Below are 17,806 nucleotides of genomic sequence, written 5' to 3'. Positions count from 1 at the left end.
CCCAAAAAGTTAGTTTGCAGGTGCAGCAGGTAATCAGGAAGGTGAATGGAATGTTGGCCTTCATTGCGAGAGGGATGGAGTACAAAAGCAAGGAGGTCCTGCTGCAACTGTATAGGGTATTGGTGAGGCCGCACCTGGAGTACTGCCTGCAGCTTTGGTCACCTTACTTAAGGAAGGATATACTAGCTTTGGAGTGGGTACAGAGACGATTCACTCGGCTGATTCCGGAGATGAGGGGGTTACCTTATGATGATAGATTGATTAGACTGGGTCTTTATTCGTTGGAGTTCAGAAGGATGAGGGGTGATCTTATAGAAACATTTAAATAATGAAAGGGATAGACAAGATAGAGGCAGAGAGGTTGTTTCCACTGGTCGGGGAGACTAGAACTAGGGGGCACAGCCTCAAAATACGGGGGAGCCAATTTAAAACCGAGTTGAGAAAGAATTTCTTCTCCCAGAGGGTTGTAAATCTGTGGAATTCTCTGCCCAAGGAAGCAGTTGAGGCTAGCTCCTTGAATGTATTCAAGTCACAGATAGATAGATTTTTAACCAATAAGGGAATTTAGGGTTATGGGGAGCGGGCGGGTAAGTGGAGCTGAGTCCACGACCAGATCAGCCATGATCTTGTTGAATGGCGGAGCAGGCTCGAGGGGCTAGATGGCCTACTCCTGTTCCTAATTCTTATGTTCTTATTAATGTTGGGGAAGTCCAGAACCAGGGGTCACAGTCCAAGGATAAGGGGTAAGCCATTTAGGACCGAGATGAGGAGAGACTTCTTCACCCAGAGAGTGGTGAACCTGTGGAATTCTCTGCCACAGAAAGTTGTTGAGGCCAACTCACTAAATGTATTCAAAAAGGAGTTAGATGTAGTCCTTACCACTAGGGGGATCAAGGGGTATGGCGAGAAAGCAGGAATGGGGTACTGAAGTTGCATGTTCAGCCATGAACTCATTGAATGACTTTGCAGGCTCGAAGGGCCGAATGGCCTACCCCTGCACCTATTTTCTATGTTTCTATCCTACAAATCCCCTGGGAGGACAGGCGCACCAACATCAGCGTCCTCGTCCAGACTAACATCCCCAGCATTGAAGCACTGACCACACTCGATCACCCGCTGGGCAGGCCACATAGTCCGCATGCCAGACACAAGATTCCCAAAGCAAGTGCTCTATGCGGAGCTCCTTCACGGCAAACGAGCCAAAGGTGGGCAGTGGAAACGTTACAAGGACACTTTCAAAGCCTCCCTGACAAAGTGCGACATCCCCACTGACACCTGGGAGTCCTTGGCCAAAGACCGCCCTAAGTGGAGAAAGAGCGTGCAGCAAACCAGTCCCACCCACCCCTTCCCTCAACGACTATCTGTCCCACCTGTGACAGAGTCTGTGGCTCTCGTATTGGATTGTTCAGCCACCAAAGAACTCACTTCATGAGTGGAAGCAAGTCTTCCGATTCCGAGGGACTGCTTATGATGATGATGGAGATTCATTTACTAACAGAATCCCCAAACAATAATTAAATTGTTTATACAACTGGAATAAAAATAAATGCTCCCATTTTCAAATTTAATTAAACGTCCCTTCAATAAAGCATTTACAATAAAAGTTTAATTTTTTTTTTAAATTATTTTAAACATTTTAATTTGGGCCAAAATTTATATAAACTAATTTTAAATTTTTGTGCATGATTTGTTTTATTAAGATTTATATAACCCGGAAATGTAAAAGCAGGCCCTATGCCTGCTTTTACCAGGCATAAGGGTTTCGTTGGCATTTGCTGAGCAGTATTTGGCAAATAGCCCAACTCTGTCCCAGTGAAAGTAATCTTTGGGTCGGTAAGGATGATCTGTCAAGGAAATCTTGACAGATCGCATGTTCTGGGTTTTCGTGCATGTGGAAACCCAGAAATTGCAGGGCCTTTTACAAGGCTTACAGCGTACGCCATCGTGGGGAATGCAAAATCCGGGCCAATAATATAAATGTTTTCGCTGCTATTTCAATGGAAGCAAAACCTATGTATTTTAAATACATACCTCCATTAAAATGATAAATAAGCATTTGCATGATAATATCACACTACTTAATTTCTAGGCTTTAGTATTGTACCGTACACATCTGTTTCCTGCCAAAGTAAATTATACTATTTCCACCATCCAGTACTTCGATGCCCTACAGTCAATATTTCACTCACTGCAGTCAATATGTCTATTCCCTTGTAAATACTTCAACAGATTAATCAGCATTAATCTGTTCCTTAAGGTACACTGATGAAGATATTCCTTATGTTAAGTTTTCAACCAAACGCTTCCATCCTTGTACTGAGCAGAACTGTATTTGTGTCATTTATTTAATCTTAAAGCGAGGAAAATTTAACTGTCAAGACAGAAAGAAATATTTTTTATTGGAAAATTTGACTCAATTTCTATTTTTTCCGTAGAAAATGCAATGTTAGAGATATTTCCATGTATTCACACACACATTGTTTATAATGGACTGACCATGATAAACTCATATGTCTATTATATTTTGGCCTTTATACTATGCAATCAGCATTATTCTGACTTCAGAAAATAAATAGGTTACCTTTAGTGATGTAATGGCGATCGGTAAACCTGGGCTTATGCCAATGCGTAAAGAGGGGAACGGTACTCAAATAAGAAAATGAAATGCGAGCAATACACATTAAATAAGTCAGTGTCTGTAAATAGACAAGACGGATTATTATGCTTCAGATGTGTACCTTCAATCATGTGGGTGTGGTGAAGCACACACTTGAAGTGTCATTATCTGCCATTTCTCTTTACAGATGCTGACTGGCCTGCTGTGTATTTGCAGCGTTTTCTGTTTTTATTTCAGTGCTCAATTAGAGACCTGTGACCTCCATGTACCAATTCTCCCTTTATTTTACATTCTGCTGCCATTCCAATCAAGGCACAATGGAGGACAGGGATCTGTGATTCACTACGTTAAAAAAGATGCCTAGCTTAGTTGTAAGTGGAATTTCACATCTGGAGCAGCAGAAGCAGTGATTGACAGGTAGCGCTTTAATGGGATAGTGATTAGCATCAGAGTCATTAAAACAAAAGGCTCTGTCTGAAATTTGTCAAAATAATCTAGAATGTTCCTGAAATGTCTCAACAATTTCTATCCTCAATAACCAAAGCAGTAAGAATTACCTGGAACATGTATGGTTGGGTTTTCCATTTTTTGCTCCCTTTTCACAATAGTATGGACAATCTTAGTGTCTACTATAATTGGAATACACAGTACCAATTAATTTATCAGCAATTAAAACATACAAATAGCTAGATACTTCTAATGCACTTCCAATTTCTTTTCAATTATATGGGCCTGAATTCGCGCTCCCATGGGCGCGTACGAGTTGTGCACATGCCCGTGGGGTCCCCACAAGTTCCAAGTTTAGGTATGCCAAGTGCACGCACCTAAACCTGGAACTTGAGATTTGTCATGAATTCTCTTGACAGATCACACGCCTCCGAAACTAAAGGGCCTCCGCGGGAGGAGAGTTGGGCTATTTGCCCAACTCCTGCCCAGTGAATGTCCTTCAAATTCTTACGACTGATAAAAGCCGGTTTTTATCAGCATGAGACTTTTAAAGTACAGAAAAATACATTATTAAAAATAATTTAAACAGTTAAAATCCTTGTAAATAAGGTAAGTTTATTTTTAGACCCTTTAAAATATGTACATTTATTTTTCAAAAAATTAAATCTTTGTTTTAAATAATTAATTAAATTCCATTTTTATTTGACACGTGATTTTTTTTTAGTTATTTTCTGTGTTTCTGTGGGTATTTCCATTCATACTTACAGTGCTTGTAAATACGGATACAGATACAACGTCTCTCATCCGGCTGTCCGAAAATCAGAATTGTCCGAAAACTGGACATTTTTGAGAGAATCCCATTTGATAATCAGTAAAATAAAATCCGGAATTATTGTCCGTAAACCGGCGGGCCGGACTAGTTATCGGCTTCACCGCTATGTAATAAATGGCGTGCGATGTTCCGAGCCTTGCTGAATGACCCTCGACCCGACCTGATCCACGCCACCATTCGTACTTTGTCTGTCTCGGTAGCATACGTACGGTCTTGATTTTCTTGTCCGAAATCCGGAAAAATCGCACGGTCTCGGTCCAGAGGTTGCTGGATTTGAGACGTTGTACCATACAACTGTAATACCCCTACTCTGATAGGGTTGGGCTGGTTCACATGATCCCAGTGACGCGTACGAAACCCATGTGCTCCTGGGATACGTGGGCCTCTACGAAGGCCTTCGTGTAGCGGCCCAGGACCAGAAGTCCCCGAACCTCCCGGGCCACCAGGTACTTTCGTATAAATTTTTGGGGTTGGAGGCATCCGTCCGTGCAAAGCCTCCAACCATAAATTCTGGGCCAATATATATTGTATGTAATTCCCAGCCTCAAGGCTTCCTTTGAAGAAGTTCAACATCCCCACAGACACCTGGGAATCACTGGTACAAGATCGCTCAAAATGTAAGAGAATAATCCGTGAGGGCGTCGAACACTTTGAGTCTCTTTGCCGGAAGCAAGCAGAGACCAAGCGCATTTGGTGGAAGGAGCGCATGACAACCCAAGTACTTAAAAAAAAAACGGCACTTCAAACAACGTACTTTCAACCACCGTCTGTCCAACTTGCGACAGAGACTGTTGATCCCACATTGGACTTAACAGTCATCTGCGAACTCATTTTTGATGTGGAAGCAAGTCGTCTTCGACTCCGATGCACTGCCTTTGATGATGATACAATTCTATTTAAAATACTGAGTTAATTTAACCTTTTTCAATTCCATTCTAGAAGCATTTGGAAAACTGTGCCCTGGTGGCTTTACTGGAACAACAATTGATAGAGCTGGTTTGCATGTAGGTAAGGTCTGATTTAATTTTTTTATCTACCATGGAATCAAAGTAATTGCCTGCTTGAGTGAAGTTTGATGAAATAGAGACAGGTAATAAGTTACAGAAAGCCGCACATTAAAAATGAAACTGCTTCATTCTCAATATTAGTAGTTGCATCTTCTCATTCTTGTAAACCTGACTGGGAAAAAAAGTTGTTGTGCTGAGAGAATTTCCTATAACAGAGAATAATTGATTCATAAAAAAAGTAGTTGAGTGATTTGGTTTGTATGCTAAAAGTACCAATTCGCCTGAATCAGCGCAAGATACTCCAGTGTGCTGAACAATAGAAGACTAGCTCTTAAATTGTCATTGTAAATCTAGTGTTAATTTCACTATAAGAGCAAAGTTAGTCCATCAGTTACATAGAAAATTAATTTTAACTAGTTGCATTATGCCCAAGATTGCTATAGGCAGATTTCACTGTCGTAACACCTTTGTAATATTCGGCTTTTGCTCATTAATATTGGGAAGACCAAAGCCATTATCTTTGGTCCCCACCACAAACTGCGTTCCCTAACCACTGACTCCATCCCTCTCCCTAGCATCAAACTGAGGTTGAACAAGACTGTTCGCAACCTTGGTGTCAGATTTGACTCTGAACTGAGTTTCCAGCCACATATCCCCTGCATAACTAAAACCGCCTTTATCCACCTACGTAACATTGCCCGCCTCCGCCCTTGCCTCAGCTCTTCTGCTGCTGAAACCCTCATTCTTGCCTTTGTTACCTCTAGACTTGACTACTCCAACCCATTCCTGGCTGGCCTTCCACATTCTACACTACATAAACTTGAGGTCATCCAAAACTCTGCAGCCCGTGTCCTAATTCACACCAAGTCACGATCACGCCTGTGCTTTCTGACCTACATTGGCTTCCGGTTAAACGCCTCGATTTCAAAATTCTCATCCTTGTTTACAAATCACTCCATGGCCTTGCACCTCCCTATCTCTGTAATCTTTTTCAGCCTCACAACTCCACAAGATGTCTGCACTCCTCAAATTCTGCCCTCTTGAACATCCCTCATTATAACTGCTCAACCATCATAGAAACATAGAAACATAGAAAATAGGTGCAGGAGTAGGCCATTCAGCCCTTCTAGCCTGCACCGCCATTCAATGAGTTCATGGCTGAACATGAAACTTCAGTACCCCCTTCCTGCTTTCTCGCCATAACCCTTGATCCCCCGAGTAGTAAGGACTTCATCTAACTCCCTTTTGAATATATTTAGTGAATTGGCCTCAACTACTTTCTGTGGTAGAGAATTCCACAGGTTCACCACTCTCTGGGTGAAGAAGTTTCTCCTCATCTCGGTCCTAAATGGCTTACCCCTTATCCTCAGACTGTGACCCCTGGTTCTGGACTTCCCCAACATTGGGAACATTCTTTCTGCATCTAACCTGTCTAAACCCGTCAGAATTTTAAACGTTTCTATGAGATCCCCTCTCATTCTTCTGAACTCCAGTGAATACAAGCCCAGTTGATCCAATCTTTCTTGATAGGTCAGTCCCGCCATCCCGGGAATCAGTCTGGTGAACCTTCGCTGCACTCCCTCAATAGCAAGAATGTCCTTCCTCAAGTTAGGAGACCAAAACTGTACACAATACTCCAGGTGTGGCCTCACCAAGGCCCTGTACAACTGTAGCAACACCTCCCTGCCCCTGTATTCAAATCCCCTCGCTATGAAGGCCAACATGCCATTTGCTTTCTTAACCGCCTGCTGTACCTGCATGCCAACCTTCAATGACTGATGTACCATGACACCCAGGTCTCGTTGCACCTCCCCTTTTCCTAATCTGTCACCATTCAGATAATAGTCTGTCTCTCTGTTTTTACCACCAAAGTGGATAACCTCACATTTATCCACATTATACTTCATCTGCCATGCATTTGCCCACTCACCTAACCTATCCAAGTCACTCTGCAGCCTAATAGCATCCTCCTCGCAGCTCACACTGCCACCCAACTTAGTATCATCTGCAAATTTGGAGATACTGCATTTAATCCCCTCGTCTAAATCATTAATGTACAATGTAAACAGCTGGGGCCCCAGCACAGAACCTTGCGGCACTCCACTAGTCACTGCCTGCCATTCTGAAAAGTACCCGTTTACTCCTACTCTTTGCTTCCTGTCTGACAACCAGTTCTCAATCCACATCAGCACACTACCCCCAATCCCATGTGCTTTAACTTTGCACATTAATCTCTTGTGTGGGACCTTGTCGAAAGCCTTCTGAAAGTCCAAATATACCACATCAACTGGTTCTCCTTTGTCCACTTTACTGGAAACATCCTCAAAAAATTCCAGAAGATTTGTCAAGCATGATTTCCCTTTCACAAATCCATGCTGACTTGGACCTATCATGTCACCATTTTCCAGATGCACTGCTATGACATCCTTAATAATTGATTCCATCATTTTACCCACTACTGAGGTCAGGCTGACCGGTCTATAATTCCCTGTTTTCTCTCTCCCTCCTTTTTTAAAAAGTGGGGTTACATTGGCTACCCTCCACTCCATAGGAACTGATCCAGAGTCAATGGAATGTTGGAAAATGACTGTCAATGCATCCGCTATTTCCAAGGCCACCTCCTTAAGTACTCTAGGATGCAATCCATCAGGCCCTGGGGATTTATCGGCCTTCAATCCCATCAATTTCCCCAAAACAATTTCCCGACTAATAAAGATTTCCCTCAGTTCCCCCTCCTTACTAGACCCTCTGACCCCTTTTATATCCGGAAGGTTGTTTGTATCCTCCTTAGTGAATACCGAACCAAAGTACTTGTTCAATTGGTCCGCCATTTCTTTGTTCCCCGTTATGACTTCCCCTGATTCTGACTGCAGTGGACCTACGTTTGTCTTCACCAACCTTTTTCTCTTTACATACCTATAGAAACTTTTGCAATCCGCCTTAATGTTCCCTGCAAGCTTCTTCTCGTACTCCATTTTCCCTGTCCTAATCAAACCCTTTGTCCTCCTCTGCTGAGTTCTAAATTTCTCCCAGTCCCCAGGTTCGCTGCTATTTCTGGCCAATTTGTATGCCACTTCCTTGGCTTTAATACTATCCCTGATTTCCCTAGATAGCCACGGTTGAGCCACCTTCCCCTTTTTATTTTTACGCCAGACAGGAATGTACAATTGTTGTACTTCATCCATGCGGTCTCTAAATGTCTGCCATTGCCCATCCACAGTCAACCCCCTAAGTATCATTCGCCAATCTATCCTAGCCAATTCACGCCTCATACCTTCAAAGTTACCCTTCTTTAAGTTCTGGACCATGGTCTCTGAAATTACTGTTTCATTCTCCATCCTAATGCAGAATTCCACCATATTATGGTCACTCTTCCCCAAGGGGCCTCGCACAATGAGATTGCTAATTAATCCTCTCTCATTACACAACACCCAGTCTAAGATGGCCTCCCCCCTAGTTGGTTCCTCAACATATTGGTCTAGAAAACCATCCCTTATGCACTCCAGGAAATCCTCCTCCACCGTATTGCTTCCAGTTTGGCTAGCCCAATCTATGTGCATATTAAAGTCACCCATTATAACTGCTACACCTTTATTGCATGCACCCCTAATTTCCTGTTTGATGCCCTCCCCAACATCCCTATTACTGTTTGGAGGTCTGTACACAACTCCTACTAACGTTTTTTGCCCTTTGGTGTTCTGCAGCTCTACCCATATAGATTCCACATCATCCAAGCTAATGTCTTTCCTAACTATTGCATTAATCTCCTCTTTAACCAGCAATGCTACCCCACCTCCTTTTCCTTTTATTCTATCCTTCCTGAATGTTGAATACCCCTGAATGTTGAGTTCCCAGCCCTGATCATCCTGGAGCCACGTCTCCGTAATCCCAATCACATCATATTTGTTAACATCTATTTGCACAATTAATTCATCCACCTTATTGCGGATACTCCTTGCATTCAGACACAAAGCCTTCAGGCTTGTTTTATTAACACCCTTTGTCCTTTTAGAATTTTGCTGTACAGTGGCCCTTTTTGTTTTTTGCCTTGGGTTTCTCTGCCCTCCACCTTTCCTCATCTCCTTTCTGTCTTTTGCTTTTGTCTCCTTTTTGTTTCCCTCTGTCTCCCTGCATTGGTTCCCATCCCCCTGCCATATTAGTTTAAATCCTCCCCAACAGCACTAGCAAACACTCCCCCTAGGACATTGGTTCCAGTCCTGCCCAGGTGCAGACCGTCCGGTTTGTACTGGTCCCACCTCCCCCAGAACCGGTCCCAATGCCCCAGGAATTTGAATCCCTCCCTGCTGCACCACTGCTCAAGCCACGTATTCATCTGCGCTATCCTGCGATTCCTACTCTGACTATCACGTGGCACTGGTAGCAATCCCGAGATTACTACTTTTGAGGTCCTACTTTTTAATTTAGCTCCTAGCTCCTTAAATTCGTTTCGTAGGACCTCATCCCTTTTTTTGCCTATGTCGTTGGTACCAATGTGCACCACGACAACTGGCTGTTCTCCCTCCCATTTCAGAATGTCCTGCATCGGTGGCCGTGCCTTCAGCTCTGGAACTCCCTCCCATACCTCTCTACCTCTCTTTCCTCCTTTAAGACGCTCCTTAAAACCTACCTCTTTAACCAAGTTTTTGGTCATCTGCCTTAATTCTTTTGTGGCTCGGTGTCAAATGTATCTGTTTTGTCTTGTAACACTGCTGTGAAGAGCCTCGGGACATTTTATAACGTTAAAGGGGCTATATAAATAAAAGTTATTATTATTAGTTATAGATTTTTTTTTAAATGTCAATCAGTTATAATTAGCAAGATTATATTTCCAAGGATTGCATAGTTGAAATATAAACATTTTTCCACTTTTTTTTTTCCTGATGAAAGATATGGATGAATGTTCTATAGACCCAGGAATATGTAAAAATGGGCAGTGCATCAACACTGATGGTTCTTTTCGCTGCGAATGCCCATTTGGCTTCAATATCGATTACAGTGGAATCACTTGTGTAGGTGAGTTCTCTTGAAACGCAGAGAAAACAAGTGGTGAAATTAATATTCTCTAACATGTCACTTTCCTATAAGTAAGAGCCAGTTCCTAACTGGTCCATGATTTGCAGTAATAGAAACTAATTACACCTCCCTCCAGCATCATTTACATTACCAACTCTAAGCACTATGGAAACAGCAACAACTGAGATCTCACTGGAGAAAGACTGTCAATAAATATACAATTTTCATTCTTTTTAAAGTGGTAACGCTCTGAATTCCTGGGCCTGGGAGGGTGCTCTAATGTGCAAGCCAGGTGCTGGAGGATTGCTGGAATTTTGGGAAGGACCCAGTTCTAGTTAATCCTGTCTCTTTTTATCAGTGGGGACAATTCTACCAGAAGTTGGGATAGGCACTTCCTATGTTTACCCCACTTCCTTGCTGATAAAAGAACAGACAGTACTGGCAATATGGAATCATCTGCCAGAAATCCCATACATTCTGCCACCTTTGACCCCAACAAAATGTATACCTACACGAGACATATGCCTTGATGACGTCCTGGCAGAAATGGAGCCCACAATCCCAGTTTCGTCATAGCAGTTGAAGATCTCCAGTTGCTGCGGGCTGTCCATAACCCCACCCAAAGGAGCAACAAAGTGCTGCTTTAAAATTCCTAGCCATCTGTACACAGGAAGTGGCATAAATGGCGTGAGTGACTGCCCTTTTAAGCAAATGTCTCCGTCCCTCTAATTCGGGATGAGGTCAGGGCCGCAGCAGACTGGTGAGTGGGGATCCAGGAATTTCAGATCGGGATTTTACTTTTTCTGTTTTATTCCCCATGCAACAGATACAGATGAATGTTCTGTCGGTAATCCCTGCGGCAATGGGACATGTACTAATGTGATTGGTGCGTTTGAGTGTGCGTGCGAAGATGGCTTTGAACCAGGACCAATGATGACTTGTGAAGGTAAGCTTTTTTCTTCCATTTTATTTACACACACAAATTATAAAACTAAGTTTTTCCAGTGGCCCAATGGGTAAATGCACATGTGGCACTGAGTCACACAGATCAGTAAGGTCCTGAGTGCAATCGCTGATATGACTTGACCTAATTGATCTAAGCCAGGACAATAGTCGGGACAATACATGTGTGGGCATCCCTGAGGTAGAGAGCAGAAACATTAGTTAAGGTTTCTACTTTTGATCATTGCCCAGTTACCTCCAGTGCACATGTCGAGAGAGGAGGTGAGGATGGAGTTGAGTTCAGCTGTAATACTATCCATCGTCAAATATTGGGTTACGTACTGGATAGCTGCAGGTGCCTGTGGAACCATGCCCCAGTGTTAGTCAAGACCTTCAACAGAAAGGAGGAGGTATAGGGAGTAAACTGGGGAAAAATGCTACATAAATTGGATAGTGTAAATTATAACCCATTTTAGTGTATGGTGAAGGAAAAAAATATTTTATTCTTGTTTTTTCTATCCATTACTAGACATCAATGAATGTGCACAAAATCCTCTGCTTTGTGCATTCCGCTGTGTTAATACCATAGGAGCATATGAATGCAAATGTCCTGCTGGTTATGTTCTCAGACAAGATGGGAAAATGTGCCGAGGTGAGTATGAATTTCCATTTTAATATTTGATCATTTTCTCTTTTGAGCTCATCATGCTGTAGAAAGTAAAATACTTTTGCATTTTGAACATTATGTTAATACCAAGCTCAGGTATTGCTTGGATTTCATATAGAATAAAGCTGTCTATTCTATGTCCCAAATGTGGGACATAACCACACCTTTAGAAGAACTGTTTTGTGTTCATCTGCTTCAGTGCAAATTTTTCCATTTACTACTTAAATCATCTTGATGGCCTTGCTGTGCGATATGCCCACTTTATAGTTGGCATAGGGCAAGACTTCATCCCATGGGTTAGATACTGACTTTGAGCAATAGTGTAAAACGGGTGAAAACGAGTCAACAGCCCATTTTTCATCTCTCCTGATTTCTATTTCCATTGACTTAATTTACTAATGTGAAGTCAGTCTGTGCTGGATTTGAACAAAGAGGTTAAAGTCAGTGCAACTCAAACCATTTAACCCCAGGATTTACAAATTACTACTATGTACTAAAAATGACTCTAGTTTCTAGATTTAACTTATTTTATCAGTGTAATAATATTGATAGGTCACTTGATTATAGGTTTTACAAAATTAGCCAGGAATTAGCATTTGAGTTTGTAATCTCTCTTTTTTGAAGACTACCAGAATCTCACCTTTGATTTAAGAAGGGATTAAGAATGTGATTATTGGTTATTTCATACCCACGAAGGTTAAAGAAAGACTTGCACTTATATAATACTTTATCGTATCTATTTCAAGGCATTTTATATGCAACAAATGCCCTTTTGTTACGTGATCAAACACTACAGGCATTTTAAGCACAATAAGATTCCACAAACAGCAAAAAATGGCTTTTAGATCTATTTTGATTATGGGAAGAATGTTGGCCAGGACACCGAGAAAGCTACCTGCTCATCTATGAATAGTGCTGTGGAACTTCACTGTCCACCTGTACAGGCAGATGGGACTTTAGTTTAGCATCCCATCCAAAGAATAACACTCCAAAAATGCAGCCATCTCTCTTTGTCAGCCTAGATTGCGTGCTTGAGTTGTGGATTTGATCTTAAACTCACAACCTTCTGACTCAGTCAAGAATGTTACCAACTGACCCAAACTGACACATAAGTAGTAAGTAACTGGCTGATTCACAGCAAGCACAATACAAGTTCATATCTTGAGTCAGAGGTTCCTTTTACTCTTGTGTATTTGTATTTTTTAATTAGTGCTTGTAATGTTAATGAAAACCACCAACTGTTGCATCATTTTACAGATCAGAATGAGTGTGAGGAGCAACTTGATGGTTGTGCATCAAGAGGAATGATTTGCAAGAACTTGATTGGAACTTTCATGTGTATTTGCCCACCTGGATTAGTGCGCCAGCTAGATGATGATGGGTGCATTGGTAACGAAACAAGTCTTTATAAATATCTTGCCCTTCAGTTTGCAACATACTTGAGTTCATTTTTGCAATATGCCACACTAAATAAGTGTTATCATTTTATACAGATGAAAATGAATGTCGCACCAAACCTGGCATTTGTGAAAATGGTCGCTGCATTAATACCCCGGGTAGTTACAGATGTGATTGCAATGAAGGATTCTCAGCCACTTCCACGCAAACTGAATGTGTTGGTGAGCTTGTTTTTTATTGAATGATAAGGATCATTATTTTTAGTGGCAGTGGAATTTTAATAGAGCCTGTTCCGCCATTCACTAAGATCATGGCTGATCTTCTACCTCTTCTCCACTTTCCTGCACTAACCTCATATCCCTTGATTCCCTTAATATCTAAAAATCTATCGATCTCTGTCTTGAATATACTCAACAACTGAGCCTCCACAGTCCTCTGGGGTAGCGAATTCCAAAGATTCACCACCCTCTGATTGAAGAAATTTCTCCTCATCTCAGTCCTGAATGGCCGACTCCTTATTCTGAGACTGTGTCCCCTGGTTCTAGTCTCTGCGGCCAGGGGAAACATCCTCCCTACATCTACCCTGTCAAGCCCTTTAAGAATTTTGTATGTTTCAATGAGATCACCTCTCATTCTACTAAACGCTAGAGAATATAGACCTAGTCTACTCAATCTCTCCTCATAGGACAATTCCACTATCCCAGAAATCAGTCTGGTGAACCTTCGTTGCACTCCCTCTAAGGCAAATATATCCTTCCTTAGGTAAGGAGATCAAAACTGTACACAATACTCCAGGTGTGGTCTCACCAGGGCCCTATATAATTGCAATAAGACACCTTTACTCTTAGTCTCAAAATTCTCTTGTAATAAAGGCCAACATTTGCTTTCCTAATTGCTTGTTTGTACCCACATGTTAACTTTCGGTGATTCATGTATAAGGACACCCAGGTCCCTCTGAACACCAACATTTCCCAATCTCACCATTTTAAAAAAATACTGTGCTTTTCTATTTTTCCTACCAATGTGGATAACTTCACATTTCTCCATATTATATTCCATTTGCCATGTTCTTGCCTATATCTCCTTGAAGCCTCTTTGCTGCATCCTCACAACTTATTCCCACCTAGCTTCGTATCATCACAAAACTTGGATATATTACATTTGGTTCCCTTATCCAAATCATTAATATAGATTGTGAGGACCAAGCACTGATCTTTGCAGTATCCCACCAGTTACAGCCTGTCAACTTGAAAATGACCCATTTATTCCTACTCCCTGTTTTCTGTCCATTAACCAATCACAATCCATGTTGGTATATTACCCCCAATCCCATGTACCTTAAATTTGTTTAATAACCTCTTCTGTGGTTCCTTATTGAATGCCTTCTGATAATCCAAATACACCACATCCACTGGTTCCCCCTTATCTATTCTGCTACTTACAACCACAAAAACATCCAGCAGATTTGTCAAATATGATTTCCCTTTCTGTGTTGACTCTGCCCAATCGTATTATTTTCTAAGTGCCTTGTTACCACATCCCTAATAATAGATTCTAGCACTTCCCTACTACTGATGTCAGGCTAACTAGTCTGTAGACAGACACAAAGTATTTCTTTAATTTCTCTGCCATTTCCTTATTCCCCAGACCCACGTTTACTTTTGCTAATCTTTTCCTTTTTACATACCTATAGAAGCTTTTAAAGTCTGTTTTATGTCTCTCGCTAGTTTACTCTCATATTCTATTTTCCTGTTCCTCCTTTGCTGAATTCTAAAATCCTCCCAATCCTCAGGTTTACTACTCTTTTTGGCAACATTATAAGCCTCTTCCTTTAATCTAATACTACATTTAATTTCTCTTGTTAGCCACGGTTGGACCATTTTTCCCAAGAAGTTTTTAGTCCTTAAGGGAATGTATATTCGTTGCGAATTATGAATTATTTTTAATGTTTGTCATTGCTTTTCTACTGTCATACCTTTTAATCTAGTTTCCCAACCTACCTTAGTCAACTCACCTCTCATATCTACATAGTTGCTTTGTTAAGGTTTAGGACCCTAGTTTCTGACTTAACTAAATCACACTCAAACTCAACATAAAATTCTATCATATTATGATCACTGCTTCCCAGAGGCCTTTACTACAATATTATTAATTAACCCTGTCTCATTATACAGTACTAGATCTAAAATAGCCAATTCTTTTGTAGGTTCCTTGACATACAGATCTAGAAAACTATTTTTAATGCATTCCATGAACTCTTCCTCTGCACTATTTCTGCAAATTTGGTTTTCCCAGTCTATATGAAAGTTAAAGTCCCCCATGATACATGCATCTCTAATTTCCTGATTTATACTCTGCCTGACACTACAACCATGTTAGGGGGACGATAGACTTCCCCCACTAGCAGTTTCTGCCCCTTATAGTTTCTTAGCTCCACCCAAACTGATTTTGTTTTTTTATGATCCAAGATCTTTCTCTCTACTGTCTCTATTCCCTCCTTTATTATCAGAGATACACCTCCTTTTCCATACTGCCTGCCTCTTATAAAAGTCAAATATCATAGAATATTTAATTCCCAACCTTGGTCACTCTGCAACCGTGACTCAGTAATGGCTATTAAATCAAACCCATTTATTTCTATCTGCGCTATTAATTCATCAATTTTCTTGCAACTGCTCCGTGCATTCAGATATCGTACAGCTTTAATATTTTTCTATTTTCCCTGATGTCACTTTAGTCCCTTCATGATCCGCTCTGCTTATCTTTACCCAGATCACCACTCTGCTCTGCAGCTTTGATATTTCTCTTACTGCTTTTGGATTTACCCTTTCCTGAATCCTCCCAACCCCGCCCCCCCACCCCCCCCCCCCCCCACCGCCTTTATTAGTTTAAAGCCCTATCTACTTAGTTATTCAGTTCACCAGGACATTAGTCCCAGCCCAGTTTAAATGGAGCCCATCCCCATGGAACAGCTCCCTCCTTCCCCAGTACTGGTGCCAGTGCCCCATGAATTGAAATCTCTGCCTCCCACACCATTCTTTGAACCACACATTTAACCTTCTAATCTGTTTGTCCCTATGCCAATTTGCACATGGCTCAGATAACAACCCAGAGATTATTACTTGTGAGGTTCTGCGTTTTACTTTCGACCATAGCATCTCAAATTTTCTCGGCAGGACAATTGGATCCTTCCCCTCCCACTTAGAGTTCTTCTCCAGCTGTGAGGAGACATCCTTTACCCTGGCACCAGGCAGTCAACACAACCTTTGGAACTCCCGGTTGCAGCTACAGAGAACAGTATCTATCCCTCCTATACTGCCCCTACCACTATCATATCCTTTTTGCTCCCTTACTTGAATGGCCTCCTACACCATGGTTAGTTTGCTCATCTACCTGCAGTCCTTGTTCTCATCCCCACAGGTAGTTAGTATCTCATACCTGGTTGTCAATGTCAAGGGCCGAGGCTCCTCCATCACTACATCCTGGGTCCTTATACCTCCTGATGTGCGGTCACATCTTCCTGTACCTGACCATTGATGAACTCTAAAGTACTACTTAATCTAAGGGTTGTGACTGCCTTCTGGAACCAAATGTCCAAGGAACTCTTTCCCCCTTCCTGAATTCTTCAATGTCTGCACTTCAGACTCCAGCTCAACAACTCTAAGTCGAAGTTCCTTGAGCTGCAGATACGAGGGGAGGCTAGACAAGCATATGAGGGAGAAGGGAATAGAGGGTTATGCTGATAGGTTTAGATGAGGAAAAATGGGAGGAAGCCCGAGTGGAGCATAATCGCCGGCCTGGACCAGTTGGGCCGAATGGCCTGTTTCTGTGTTGCATATCCTATGTAATCCACTTACTGCAAAAGTGCTTCCTCTGGGTCTTGCTGGTTCCCACAAATAGAAACATAGAAAATAGGTGCAGAAGTAGGCCATTCGACCCTTCTAGCCTGCACCGCCATTCAATGAGTTCATGGCTGAACATGCAACTTCAGTACCCCATTCCTGCTTTCTCGCCATACCCCTTGATCCCACTAGTAGTAAAGACTTCATCTAACTCCTTTTTGAATATATTTAGTGAATTGGCCTCAACAACTTTCTGTGGTAGAGAATTCCACAGGTTCACCATTCTCTGGGTGAAGAAGTTTCTCCTCATCTCGGTCCTAAATGGCTTACTCCTTATCCTTAGACTGTGACCCCTGGTTCTGGACTTCCCCAACATTGGGAACATTCTTCCTGCATCTAACCTGTCTAAACCCATCAGAATTTTAAACGTTTCTATGAGGTCCCCTCTCATTCTTCTGAACTCCAGTGAATACAAGCCCAGTTGATCCAGTCTTTCTTGATAGGTCAGTCCCGTCATCCCGGGAATCAGTCTGGTGAACCTTCGCTGCACTCCCTCAATAGCAAGAATGTCCTTCCTCAGGTTAGGAGACCAAAACTGTACACAATACTCCAGGTGTGGCCTCACCAAGGCCCTGTACAACTGTAGCAACACCTCCCTGCCCCTGTACTCAAATCCCCTATGAAGGCCAACATGCCATTTGCTTTCTTAACCGCCTGCTGTACCTGCATGCCAACCTTCAATGACTGATGTAGCATGACACCCAGGTCTCATTGCACCTCCCCTTTTCCTAATCTGTCACCATTCAGATAATAGTCTGTCTCTCTGTTTTTACCACATTATACTTCATCTGCCATGCATTTGCCCACTCACCTAACCTATCCAAGTCGCTCTGCAGCCTCACAGCATCCTCCTCGCAGCTCACACTGCCACCCAACTTAGTGTCATCCGCAAATTTGGAGATACTACATTTAATCCCCTCGTCTAAATCATTAATGTACAGTGTAAACAGCTGGGGCCCCAGCACAGAACCTTGCGGTACC

The 17,806-nt window shown here is 42.1% G+C and overlaps 1 protein-coding gene across 3 annotated transcripts in view; it reads left to right on the top strand.

Annotated features, from left to right (window-relative positions):
• LOC139234157 (fibrillin-1-like) overlaps positions 1-17,806 on the top strand; it is a 602,997-nt gene that overhangs the window by 527,930 nt on the left and 57,261 nt on the right. For all 3 annotated transcript variants that reach the window (XM_070865155.1, XM_070865154.1, XM_070865156.1), the window contains 6 exons: positions 4,836-4,904; positions 9,791-9,916; positions 10,743-10,862; positions 11,388-11,510; positions 12,783-12,914; positions 13,019-13,144. In XM_070865155.1, coding sequence (XP_070721256.1) covers positions 4,836-4,904; positions 9,791-9,916; positions 10,743-10,862; positions 11,388-11,510; positions 12,783-12,914; positions 13,019-13,144 — 696 coding nt within the window. The remainder of the gene's footprint in view (positions 1-4,835; positions 4,905-9,790; positions 9,917-10,742; positions 10,863-11,387; positions 11,511-12,782; positions 12,915-13,018; positions 13,145-17,806) is intronic.

Source organism: Pristiophorus japonicus, chromosome 21 (assembly GCF_044704955.1).
Source record: "Pristiophorus japonicus isolate sPriJap1 chromosome 21, sPriJap1.hap1, whole genome shotgun sequence".
NCBI lineage: Eukaryota > Metazoa > Chordata > Chondrichthyes > Pristiophoridae > Pristiophorus > Pristiophorus japonicus.
Note: the sequence above shows the minus strand (reverse complement) of the source record. Positions and strands in the feature narration are given on the sequence as shown.